The 13,980-nt window shown below is 42.1% G+C and overlaps 1 protein-coding gene across 3 annotated transcripts in view; it reads left to right on the top strand.

Moving 5' to 3' along the window:
• Positions 1–7,957, top strand: part of LOC147894314 (uncharacterized) — a 32,015-nt gene extending 24,058 nt beyond the window's left edge. For 2 of the 3 annotated variants that reach the window (XM_087384956.1, XM_087384958.1), the window contains exon 7: positions 7,458–7,957. In XM_087384956.1, the coding sequence (XP_087241082.1) occupies positions 7,458–7,505 (48 nt within the window). In that variant the 3' untranslated portion in view covers positions 7,506–7,957. The remainder of the gene's footprint in view (positions 1–7,457) is intronic. The other variant, XM_087384957.1, reaches the window with a different exon arrangement.
• The last annotated feature ends 6,023 nt before the right edge of the window (positions 7,958–13,980 follow it).

Below are 13,980 nucleotides of genomic sequence, written 5' to 3'. Positions count from 1 at the left end.
TTTATGGGTTATGGTGACGAAGGTGAAATGGGGTACAGGTTATGGGATTCCGTCAAACGGAAGATTATACGCAGCAATGACGTCATCTTTAAAGAGGATAGTGTACACAAAGAACCCGTGCAACCTGTGGAATACAGGAGGGTTGTTTATGATGATGTCGGACAGCAAAGAATGCCCATTAATATGCAGCAGCAGGCTGCTGTAGATAACCCTGTTCAAGAGGGTATACAGGCTGAAAATCAGCCAGACAATTTTGCCAATGATGCACCACTGGATATGCCAGCAAATGGGGCTGTAGAACAGCCTAATATGGTGGTACAGCCACCCGTCATGCATGACGAACAGGCTAGACAGCAGCCTAATCCGGAACATTTTGTTAGGAGGAGCACCCGTGTACAACGGCCTCCTGACAGGTTTGTTCCAGGAGCCAATAATGTGGCTGATTTTATCATGCTGACAGATTGTGGTAAGCCTTCCAGCTTCAAGGAAGCTATGGGAAGAACAGAGAAAAGGAAGTGGGAGAAAGCCATGCAGTCAGAAATGGACTCCCTACTTCAAAATGATACATGGGACTTGGTGCAGCTACCTGCAGGCAGAAAGGTTTTGCCATGCAAGTGGGTTTACAAAGTCAAAGTGGATTCAAATGCTTTACCGAGGTATAAGGCTAGATTGGTTGCCAAGGGATTTAAGCAGGAGAAGGGCATTGACTTTGATGAGATCTTTTCCCCTGTAGTCAAGATGACTACTTTGAGAGCAGTGTTAGCTCTTGTTGCTCATGAGGACATGGATTTATGTCAGATGGATGTGAAGACTGCTTTTCTTCACGGAGATCTCCATGATGAGATCTATATGAGTCAGCCAGAGGGATATGCTGTTAAAGGGAAAGAGCAGCTTGTGTGTAAGCTCAAGAGGAGCTTGTATGGACTCAAGCAGGCGCCAAGAGAATGGTACAAGAAGTTTGATGCCTTCATGCAGTCCCAAGGGTATCATAGGTGTGAGACCGATCATTGCTTGTACACCAAACGGGCAAAGGATGGCAGTTTGATGCTACTCATTCTATATGTGGATGACATGCCGATTGCCAGTAAATCTCAGCAGGAGATTAGTGCTTTGAAGAAACAACTACATAAGTCTTTTGACATGAAAGACTTGGGTGATGCAAACCATATTCTTGGCATGCGGATTATTCGTGATAGGTCCAAGGGACTTTTGTTTCTGTCACAGGAGGAGTACATTGACAAAGTACTGCAGAGGTTTAAAATGGAGGGGGGGAAGTCTATTAGTACCCCATGGCCTCCACATTTAAAACTCAGCAGTAAGGACAGCCCCAGATCAGATGATGATAAGGCTGAAATGGCGAAGGTTCCGTATGCATCTGCAGTTGGTTCTTTGATGTATGCCATGGTTGCCACTCGTCCGGATATTGCTTTTGTGGTGGGAGTCATCAGCAGGTATATGGCAAATCCAGGCAAGCGGCAGTGGGAAGCAGTGAAAGGTGTCTTGAGGTATCTCAAGGGTACCAAAGACTTGTGCATATGCTATGGTAGGCAGGATGCATTGGTGCATGGTTTTACAGATTCAGACTATGCAGGGAATGCAGATAACCGGAAGTCTACTACCGGTTATATTTTCACATTTGCAGGAGGTGCTATATCATGGGTGTCTCGGTTGCAGATATGCGTTGCACTGTCAACCACTGAAGCTGAATATGTTGCAGCCACTGAGGCTTGCAAGGAAGCAATATGGCTTACTCGGCTGGTGGGAGATTTGGGCATTACAGGAGATATGCCAGTTTTGCATTGTGATAGTCAGAGTGCTATCATGTTGGCAAAGAATCCGGTCTTTCATCAAAAGACCAAGCACATAGATGTGAAATACCATTTCATCAGGGAGGTACTGGAAGACAAGCGACTTGAGCTTGTGAAGGTGCATATACTGATGATAATCCTGCAGATTTGCTCACTAAGAGCTTGCCTACAGAGCGGTTTGCACATTGCCGCCACATCATGGGATTAGGATGAGACCATTCTTATTTTATGGTCTTGTATACAGTAACTGTATATTGCTGTAATTTTTATTCTTTTCTCCCCTTTAGGCACATTGGCCTTTAGGTGGGAGGTTGTTGGGGTAAAGGCACATTGCCACCCTTTTATTAAAGATATGACACCTATGATTGTCTTAAGACAGTCATAGGGTGAAAGCCTAATCCTAATAAAACCTATGAGTTTGTGGTGTGGCTCAACACTTCACACCCACACTTTTGTGTCTCCCCCTCTCTCTCTCTCTCTCTCCTTGGTTCCACTCTCTTTCTCATTCCCTCTCATCATGATGTCATGAGGGGGATCTAGATCCTAAATCTCCTCCATAACTATCTCCATCACCTAACCAAGCTTACACATCACCTATCACTTTATTGAGCATACTCTATCAAGGTTTGCCTTCCAAGATGAAGCCAGAAGAGTACTTGCTTAAGAACTCAGCGAGAGTTCGTGGTCTAGGTTATTTGGAGATACTCATTTGTTGCGGAACTTGCCAAAGGAAGGACGGGTTGAGACAGACCCTCAAAGCATGGTGCTTGGAAGACTCCAGGTTGTTCACTCATTATGAGGGGCACAATTGGAAGATCGTGACGGTTGGATTGCTCGAGTTCGAAGGCGGGGACGTGACTGAGGAGGTGGTGCCAAGAGGTGCTACCAAAGATGAATTGTGTACCAGGATGGTGTGCGGAAGTGGAACCAGACCTGGTGGAGCAGGAGCCACTGGATGAAAAGCCAAGAAAAGATTTCGACATTGAAATGTTCCAGAGGACTACGACCAGGGAGTTACTGGAGCATCGTCATCGACGTGTTGGCATTGGGCGTGGATGTGTCGGTGAGAGGGGGTGTTGGAATGGTCACCTCCCCATCTGTAAGCCCCCATATGAGAGCATGGGGGAGGGAGACCTAGGGCATGTGCCCAAAAGACTCATGGTGGAGAGGGGGCTACCACATGGGCAGCACCTCACAGGGAAAGGGCTAAAGGGGTTGCCACATGAGCAGCACATGGGCTGCCATGTGGGCAGCACAGCAGCCCGGCAGAGGCGCCTCAAGGACTGTGCATACGGGCTGGAACAGGCCCCTTACAGAGGCGCACAGGAGGGCGGATTGAGGCGACATGTGGTGCAGCCAAGGCGCACACGTGTGGGCGGTACAGGGTGCCAAAAAGGGGCACAGGAGAGGCGGGTGCACCAGCAGCAGGGTCGGCCATCTTGGTTGAGCTGGTTGGAGCCAGCCAACCAAGCCTTAGATAGGCAGACAGAAGGGGCTGGGACCCTTCCTTGGAAGGAGGGCTAAAACCCTTGGAGTGTGGGCCAAAGGCCCTGGAAAAGAGGGCCCTAAAAGGGGCTGCCTACAGCAAGTATTCCCACAGACCAGGGTCGGCCCAAACAGACCCTGAAGTCGGCCAGTTTGGGTTGGCTATTTTGAGTAGGGCTTTGCCCTATAAAAGGGGCCCCTAGGGGCCTCCATAATTATCACTTGGAGCAGCCCTTAGGACAGCAGACAGGAGCAGCAAAAGGGGGAGCCTTAGGCCTACATTCAGGAGGACAAGGTGACCTAGGAGAAGCTGCAGACTGAGCTAGGGTGGCTGCCCATCTAGGCTGGCTTCCAGACAGCAAGGTGGAAGGGATCTAGACTAAGTCTACATATGCTCGAGGTGGACGGGCTCAGAGATCTAGAAGTGCCAGGCTTGTAGTTGAAGAACCTTTTGGTATTGTATCCTGTCCTAGTTTTTGGACGGACGGAAATATAAAGTGTTGCTTCTATATTTGTCTCTGAGCATTGTCTATTTACTGGCTTGCACACCTATGCACATAAGTTAAGAAGTTTGTGATTCCACACCCCACATCACATTGTGTGAGCTCCTGGGCATTACTATTAGTCTTTCGCTGTGCGTACTCTCTGTTGGGTCATTTCTAACAGGAAATCCAAGAGCGGAGAAAGACAATAATGGCAAAAGCCCCAAATTCTTAAGAGGGCAAATATAAGAGAGGGCAAATCTGTAAAATCCCCCATAATCCTACAAAATTGACTACCAAAAGCGACTGCTCTAACAATGAGCAAATGCACAAGGTGTCCAGCAAAATTTGTTCCGCAAAAAAGGTCCTGCCAAAGTGACCAGCCCAAATCAAAGGGCAAGTATCTGCAAATCTATCCAATGCAAATCTGAGTACAATCTGCCCAAAAATGGTGGCAAAAAGTCCCTGCAATGCCAAGTTAGAATGTTCCCGACTCTCCCACAAAAGAAGCAACTTTCGGGGAACGAGTGTCAAGTGGAGTGCATAGGGTGTAAAAGCACCAAAATTTGAAAGGCAGAATACCCAAATCAAAGTGCAAATACAAGAAAATCTCAAACATAGCTGTACCGAGCGAAGGTCACTGCAAATTCCACCAAATTTAGTAAAAGCCCCAAATTTAGAAAGGGCAAAATTTGCCAAAAAGGGCGACAAATGTGAAAATGCCCAAATTTCATTGCAAATGCGCAAATGTGACCTAAGGTCCTGCAATTTCTGGCCAATGTCACTGAAACACTCCAAATTTCAGATCAATGAGGCAAGATATCACCACAAACATGGCAAATGTGATACACTGTGCCTCAAATCTGAAATCTTCTCAAAAGCCCCAAATCTAGAGCAAAATCACCTCAATGTCAATGCAAAAGCTCAAAAACCTCAAAGTACACCCTGAAATCTGCAAAAACATTTTTGCAACAGCAAGTGGTGGCTGAACTGCAAGAAAAACAGGCTGTTTGGAGGTCCAAATTCACAAAAAACTGTACGGACAGATATCTAGAGGCTGTATGGACTGCATGCATTCAAAAGCATCGATTTCATATAATTGTATGGACATGTACAGACATGTGCAGAATGGTGTCGTTTTTGTAGAAACATGTCAAAAACTGTGAAAAATATCTGAAATCGGACTTGAAAACGTCAAAAAAGAGTATCCGGACTATTTTTCAGCGCCAAAAACAGTTTCTTGTAGTCAAGGCTGGTGTAAAGTTGTTCCAGCACCAAGGAAAGTCAGTGTAGATGCTGGTTGAAGGTCCGGAGCAGGATAGAATGCAAGATAGGTTAAAAAACGAGCTGTAATCTGCACTGTTTGCTAGAAGGTGAGCTGAACTGGGGGTGACCACGGGGAACCAATGGAAAGGGAGTGGAATGCAAGGGACCAAACAACAGCTGAAGGAAACTGAGAGTAATTGCTAATGGATAATGAAGCAATGTACAAAATTGGCCTATATAGGCCTACAGGTTAACCAAAGTGTTGACCAGAGAAGTCAACCAAGATGTTTGACTATGTCCTAACTAGGCTACAGGGGCATACTAGGGCCTAAGTGCCAACAAAACCAACATTTTAGAAATTAGCTTGTACACCACATGCATCAAGGTGATTGGATGCCAATCAGATAATGATTGACAAAGGGGCTTCTTTGGAATCAATCACGGCAAGCCCTTTTTCCAAGATAAAGGAAGATGACCAGAAGTCCATGCCCTATTAATCACAAACAGAAGAACCTGGCTAAGCCGATCCCAAAATTCAGCAAAAAATTCCACTGTCAAGCCATCCCATCTTGGAGATTTAGGGCGCCCCAATTTGGATAGTGCCGCATCCTCTGAGAGAGAATTGGTTGAACATTTTGTACAAAAATACTGCTTGCATCAACCTCCACAAGCAGGGGAGGAAGCGGGGCAGCAAACACATCAAAAGTAACTTTGAACCTCATCATCAAGCTGCTGTCTATTCATTGTCCATGTTCCATCCTGGCGCAGGACGGTGCAAAGAATGCATGAGGCGTGAGGCATGAAGACTCTTGAAAAAGGCCTTAGAAGAACAACCCATATCTTCCATAGCTTTCTGCCTCAAACGAAGCTGCCATTTTGTCAACTTGTGTTGATCATTGTCAGACAAGCAACGAAGGGCATCTTTAACAGCTATTTGATCATCCATAGACAATTGGCTTCGCTGTGCTACAAAAGTGAAGTGCTGAACCAAAGCTTTTGCATCTGCTACTTTGTAACGCAAGTCCCCAAGATAGCTTTTGCCATAGTCTCTAATAAGGTCTTGCATTCCCATGGAGGAACGGTTCCATGCCCAGTTTCCATCAATGGATGCATGTAAAACAAGTCGGCATATGAGAGCCTTGACCATAATCTGAAAGGTCTAATGCTTGAGGTAAGAATTTTTTCCTGGCAACCACATGTCATGCACAGGCAAACCAAAATGAAGAGTCATAAAGACTGGAAAGTGATCGGATAAGCGCAAGGCATAATCGAAACGCATATCACACGTAAAGTCATCAAACTGGACTGCATGAAGCATGTACCATCGATCCAAGTGTGACCAATATTGAGTGAAGGCATTGTGATGGAAAGTATATCCAATATCATCAGGCTGAAGTTGCTGCCACAAATCGCATGCGTTAAAGTATCAGTTGTAGTGCCCTGGCATTCTTTTCCCTTGCCATTATGTGGGAGCGATACGTGCTGCTGTCCTCATTGCGAGGAGAATTATTGAAATGTCGGTCCAGGGATGTTCAGCCAAGCGGTGCCACATTTCAGCGTGAACTACAAATGTCGAGGATGCATAGACAGAAGAAAACTCATAAATAATGCATCTGACTATAAGATAACGACCATGTGGGTCATTATAAAGCAATTGTGGCTGTAAATCATTATGAACCAGCATCGCAACCCCCTTAAGAGAAGCTCGGCCAGCATAAAAGAAGCGAAAACCCGCAAAGAAGCCTTCACAGCCTGCGAAGGAATGCTGATTGTGTTCTTGCAGACAAACCACATCTAGCCTATGAGCAGTATTGTAATCCCAAAGTAGCCTCCAATTTTGTTTTTTTGGCAAAGGCCATGAACATTATATGTAAGACATTTAAGCGGTATGTACATATTTACAAGCTAGTATGCGTGATCATCTGAGGAAGGACTGGCTTTAGCCAAGATAATTCAAAGTCTTCTGTTATGCTTTTCATGTCCTCTCCCCCCCCAAACCCTGTTTCTTTCTTGTCCTCTCACTTTCTCTCACTATTTCTTTTCTTTCTTTTAACATCTTTTCAACTTTGAAGACTAGATATAGTATTTTTGACGGTTATGTTTGGGAAATTGAGAGCGCCTAGTGGTAGCATATGATGTGAAGGTTAAAGGAAATATAGTCTGTGTTGAGAAACCCGTATGTCCTTTGATACAAAGCGGCCTTTATGTGAAGTAGTCCTGCAGTTTTAAGACAATGTTAGGCATCCACAACTTAATGGTTCACCACTAGATTCAAGGACATTCTGAAAGAGCTTTGGGTGGGGGCACAATGAATTTGATATAGCTGTAATGAATTTAACAATGAACCTGATGTGAAATAGATGTGAAGATGGACCTCTAGTTGTAAATGTTGGTTTCAATTTTATCTGTGTTGCAGGGACCCAGGAAGAAGATTCTTCTGGCCTTGGCTTCACAGAAGCATTAGGAAGACGGGCTGCGTTAATACTGACAAGCTAACTGTTTCTTATCTGGATGCTGCCAAGGAATCAAGGTCTCCAAACTCAAAAGTTCTGGGGTTACCTCTTGGGAGTCTTATTGATGGGGGTTGACCATAAGGGCTGAGCCTGAAAAATGATGTTTTTGCGAACTAGCTAAATGCTGCTACTTTTTAACTATGAAGATCAGACTGAGGGTTAATTTGGAATTTTCATGGCTAGGTTTAAACGATTCCCACAAATTGAGTTATGGTAAGGATTTGGCAGTGAACTCTGATTAGTTTGTTGTATAATGAAATTATGAACAGTGGGTTTGTGAACTCCGCGTGTAGGTGTAAATAGTTCAATTCCTAAGATTCGTTTTGCTCAGACTGTTGATTTGACAGTGCTATCTTTTGTGCTGTCCTGGAAACATCCAATGCAATGATTTAATGGAAACACATCACCATTTTAATGGGAGTATTGATGTTTTGAGTTTTGACCATTAGCTGTCTACGATGGCATCGCTGTTGATGTGGATATGTACAGGCTGCCAGGACTTAATCTGTATGAGTAGTCGCAGAAGAGGTTGCAGTCATTTATTCGTTGTAATTGGGCGCACAAACTATGAACCACAAGGGGAGGTTTTGGGAGGTATGCTAAGTTTGAGGCAATCATAAGGTAAATTTTAAACAATTGGGACAAGGAGCAATTCACTCTATAATTGTATAGGAACTAATGTCGAAGAAGGAAAACAATGTGCAACCTGCATGATGAACTGTCGGAGGCAACAGAAAACTGAATGGCTCCTTAGATCTGTAGTGTGAGGGAATGGAGAGCTCACCTTTCTATTCGTCAAGTTCCATGACTCATCCTTGAGCCATGAATAAGGCATATTGAGGTAGAGATTGAGGGAAGATGATGTGAGGAAGGAGATCCAATTTTCTACCTCGCATGATCCATCCATTAATGACATTCTTTTAAGCAACCGTCCGGTGCTGTAGATCTTGTCATTAATAGATCTATTCCCTCTCTGCCTTATCTATGTTGAAGGAGATCCAATTTTCTACCTCGCATGATCCATCCATTAATGACATTCTTTTAAGCAACCGTCCGGTGCTGTAGATTGTCATTAATAGGAAGAATGATTGTAATGTCAAGGACACGTGCGCATTATATATCCCATCCGTCCTTGCATGATTAAAAAATCCTTATTCCCCACAAATACACTTAGTGCATTTGAAAAGGGGGGTTGGCGGTTGTGGTTGGGGTTTGAGGTCTCAAGAAATAAAAAGTAAAAACAGCAAGGAACGTCTCAGCTAGATTCTCCCCTAGGAGAATAGGCAAGAACCAACATAACGAAGGGGAGGGTGATGTGCGTGCATGGGGGCTATAAAAAATTGATTTTGAAATAAAGAAAGCATCTTGTTGCCAATGCTCCCTTCCCTGCCGTACTTTGTTTTAGTTGCTCTCAACATCTTTTTGTGATCCTTTTGTTTATTTCAACGTTCTTTTCTCATTTCTTATCTTCGGCAGTGTTCTCTTCTCCACTTTTACTTAACTTTTTAAAAAAAAAGGAATCTTTGTATCTATCCTCTTCTCTTGCTCTCTTTTTTTTTTGGTGCTTCTAGGATGAAAAAGCTCTTACAGTGGCCTTGGGCCCCTAGCTAACCCTAACTCTAATTGCCAGTTTGGGGGGGGGGGGGGGGGGGTATATTGGCTTAGCGATACATGCTATGATGAATTTGCCTTTTGGAAACTAAAAGGGCAATTTCTTAGGACATCATTTGGCTCTTGTGATGTACCTTTGTAGTAGTAAGGGAGGAGTTACCTTGGGAGGAGTAACGATTGTGCGAGCAAGCCCTCCCCTAAATACTTACTAGTCTCGCTTTTGCTAGAGTTAAGGGATATAGTAAGGGAGAAACTACCTTGAGGAGAGTGCAAGCAACTTCCCCAATGTTGGATCACGTGACCTCATCGAACAACATTGGAAATGCTAGTGATGTTCTTGTCTCATTGGTAGGTGATTTAGTTGGATCGAGCTTGTAAAAGAACGAAAAAGTTAGAAGAAACATATATAAAGAAAAATTCAACTTTTTAGCTAGGTCAAACTTGAATAATCTTCATGATTTTGGGGAGCACTCATTATACAAATAATAACATAAGAATTCTTTATAATCAATAATGTATGTTGTCTATAACACACACAGTAGTAATATGCTTTATGTAGGACAAACCTATCAGACGGCTTTTATTCGTTTTCAAGAACATGTTAGGGATGCTAGAAAAGTTCATAGGAAGAATTCCTTGATGGAGAATTCAAAACCCTTGTATGCGGCAATGGCAAAACTTGGTTTCGAATCTTTTCATTGCTTTCCTATTGAGCATGTAGAGGGCCATTTTAATAGTGCCAAGGACTTTTACAAGGTTGATCGACCTCGTGAATTGTTTTGGATGCGAAGGTTACACACTTTCTTGAGGTTTTAATTTGGAAGGAAAATCAACTCATCATAAGAATAAAAATCAACTTATCTTAAGAATAAAAGAACCTCTAAAAAGAACCCCATGATGTGGAGAACTCATATCAAGTGCTTTAACATTCCTCTTTACCAACATAATCATATACCTACCCTTGTATGGGAACCTATGTTACGGAATTGTCCTAGCTCTTCTGCAATCTCACATGTTGCTCCTGATTTGCCACCCTCACTTCCTCTTCCTCCACTTTCAGTTCCTTTAACTTCTTCAATTCCAAGAGTTTTTTCTTCTTGAGACTATAAAAGAAGACTTATTTACCTAGATAGACTAATGTCTTTGGGTCTTTTTTCAACAAATGTTTTTGAAAAATATAATGCCAAAGTTCTTTTCAAACTTCAATACACCTTGGAAAACTTCTCTTTTGAGGATTTAAATCTAAATAAGCTCCATTATATATAACTTAAAACTTCGTTGGATCGCTTCTTAAAATTAAAAGCTTCCTTTCAAAGCAAAGAACTCTATTTAAATAAGGAACTCTTGATTTCTACTTTTACTTCTCCTTCTGACAAGGTAGGCTTGAACTCAGTTTTGAAGTCTCTTGAAGTAATCCACATGGATTCTCTCCCTCATTATGTGAGAAGAGTTTGGAAGCATCCAGTTGTAGCTTGGAAGTATGTAAAAACTTTAGGACAAAAGGCTTTCAACTATGGAGAGATAGGTAAAAGGCTTTTAGAGCATTCAAAATCTTCTATCCTTAGAGAACCTTGCTGTTGAAAGTAAAAGATTCCAAAGCTTTATTGATACAGATTTGGGACACGTAGTCACAGCTGATACTTCAATTTTTCCTTCTAGTAACTTAAGAGACCTTTTCATGAAAGGCACAAAATTTTGATTGTACTCTTTTAAAGAGTCTTGCCTTTTAGAAGATATTGATAAGGGAATCTCAAAGTTTGAGAAGAGAGTTTAGGAGTTCAAAATATCATATCAGAATGGAAAGGGAAGATTTTGAAGAAAGTTGCTTTGAAACTAGAAGAAGTCCCTTCAGATAATTGTTCAAAGCAAAGTAACCATCTTTCTAAAGAAGATGAAACTCTTCTTCCAAAATTCTATGGAATTTTGTCATTTCTTATATGGACAAATAATCCAATAACTTTGTTTTTATTTGCAAAAAGTTTTACTTAGCGTGTCCTCTAAGAGAAGTGAACTAACTTACGCCCTTGCCTTAGTTTCTCAAAAGGATCTCATCTCAAGACACCAGAGTTTGCACAAATCTTTAGGGTTTGTTTGCAATCCAAGTATCCCTTTTCTTTTATTAGCACTTGGAAGTTTCACAAAACTCCAAAAAAGCCAAGATTTATTGCAGTTGCTTGTGAAACGACTTTGACAGATGTCTCTAAAGGGCTAAGCCACTACTTCAAAGCCATGTTGCCTAGTGTCCATGAACTTTGGAGGGACTTATGAAAGGAGGTAGATGTTCCCTCACATTCAAGCTAGAATTTAAATGACTTTGTAGGAGTGATTCCTATTGTAAAACTTGTTAATTCCTCTCGAAGATTCAAGAAAAAGAGTCTCCTATTCTCCTTCAAACCTGTGATTTTACTACGCTATACAAAGATCCAGCTGGAAGATCTAAAGTTAAGAAAAAAAAAGCTAATGGTTGACGTTTTTAAAATGAGATATGACAAAGATAGATACAAAGTGCTTTATGTTTTGACTTTTGGTGGCTAAATAATAAAGATCATGACACCGATTCTAAAAATAAAAGATACACAAAGGTAGTAAGTGCTGAAGATGTTTGCTCTTGGATAGATTTTCTTTTAGATAATCTCTACATCACAATAGGCGATCCTTTGTTTCAACAAATTATAGGAATCCCTATGGCCACTAATTGTGCTGTCTTTTTAGCAAACTTTTATGTTTTCACTTATGAATTTGAGTTTATGCGACGTCTTATTTGTATTAATACCTGCCCTATCATTTTACATAAGCTTAGCCAAGTTAGGCGTTTTATAGATGATTTATTTATACCAGATGTTCCTGATTTTAAAGACTTTACGTACAAAGACGTTTGTGTTTTTGGAGAAGGAATCTATCCTTGTGACTCTTGTGAACTGAACTGCACTTCAAGAGAGGGGATTCTTGTGCTTTCTTAGAGCTTAGACTTTCTCAATCTACCATAGGATTAGAGGGCGATATATATGTATGATAAGCATGAACAACTAGAATATAGTGGTTTACACATTATAAAAATGCCTCACATTGACTCAAACATTTTTGATTTGGCAAAATATGGAGTCATTCTTCCCAATTCCATAGATTTTCATGCCTTTGTACAACTAAGGAGTTTTTATCACTCAATGTAGTAATTGGATCACTTTACTATACACAAGAGGTATAATCCAAGAAAAATAAAGAAAAAAGCATGCACAATCTTAGATATGAAGTCTTTTATCTATGGTTGGGCCTAAGATCAGCTGCTTTGCTTGGTCCTACAGGTACTTTTGCCCTCAGAGGACAACAATACATTCTTCTTCTTCCACTCTATTATCGTGCCTTGCATATGCTATTGTTCCTAGCTAGCTCCCATGTGTCCAATAGCTTCTTAGCCTTTGCTTCTAAAGATAGAATGTTTGTCCAAACTCATTATTGCTACTAGTGGAGTTGTAGTGAGGCTTTGATTGTTACTTAATTGTTGTGCATTGTTTTGCCTATAACTCCCTCGTGTGTGAGGGGTTTGTTGGAGGGGACACGGGGTAAAACAAGGGTGCATCCTATTGCATATTCTCACTCATTTGTCCTACCTCTTCTATACTATCTTCCCACCTCTCTTGCTTCATCTCCCTTGTCACACCCCCCTCCCCCCCACACACACGTGCATGCATGCATGCACACACACACGCATGCACACGCACACATGCGCACGTGCACACACACACACACATCCCCTTGTGGAATCTTATAGTCCTTAGGGTTTATCAGTACTTTAGTCATAATGATAATCATTACTGATAGTGCCAAGATCTATATAGATTTTGGATAATACGGTAACTTAATTGAGAAAGAGCATTTATTGTGTATAGTACTCTATCAATTCACGGTTATTATAGTAATGGTCTGTTAGACATGATTGATTACGATAGGGTTTATTGAAGCCACGTGATATAAGTTGGAAGAGACCTAATCCAATGGGGAAGGTAACCATTATTGAGGACTTGTTTTGTTATGATTATTCATTAAAACACTTGGAAATATGGGATATGTATGGAATTGTCACTAAATCAATATTTTATTAAGACACTTTGCATGGTTTTCTCTTGAGATTACATTAGCAATTTTGGGGGAATAGGGCTCTAGGAAATATTCTCCCTTGGATGAGAGAGAGAAAGAAATCTCTAGATATTGGAGAATGGTTGGTGGACTGCGATTCCGAGAAGGATCATAAAAGATCACGAGGACTGATAGGGAGTCTGAAAGGAAAGGGAAGCCCATTACACATCTGCATGCAGATGAACTGCAAGATGAAGACGTGAGCAAGTACATCTCCACCTTCCTTCAAACAACCTCCTTGATCTTTTGAACCAGCCTTACTACGTTTAGAAAAGGCAACGGCCTCTCCCAAAAAGCTTTCTTTACTTTCATGAGATCGGGCGGATATTGGCAGCAACAACAACACATCAAGTACTCCAGGAACTTCCTCAGGAGCCCATGCAAGCTGCTCAGCCAGAATGAGGACGGCTCATGCGTTCACTGGCCCCAACTGAGGTGATCACCATAGTGTGTTTGGCGGTGACATTCACTAGCCGTCACACGGAACAAGAGTCCTCTCTTGTTTCACACAAAAGCTCTTGCGACAACGTTACTAGGATCTATATAATGAGAGAGTGGTTCGATTGCAACGAGCCTATGCAAGCTTCGTAGCCAGGTACGAGCACTGATCTCCCATCCCAGGCTGAGTGCTGCTCATAAGCACTAAAATGGCTCTTGCATTGCACCAGTACAGCTCTTACT

Source organism: Dipteris shenzhenensis, chromosome 14, assembly GCF_047967505.1.
Source record: "Dipteris shenzhenensis isolate YYH24624 ecotype China chromosome 14, Dip_SZ_1.0, whole genome shotgun sequence".
Taxonomy (NCBI): domain Eukaryota; kingdom Viridiplantae; phylum Streptophyta; class Polypodiopsida; order Gleicheniales; family Dipteridaceae; genus Dipteris; species Dipteris shenzhenensis.
The sequence above is the reverse complement of the archived record's forward strand: the minus strand, read 5'-3'. Positions and strand labels throughout refer to the sequence as shown.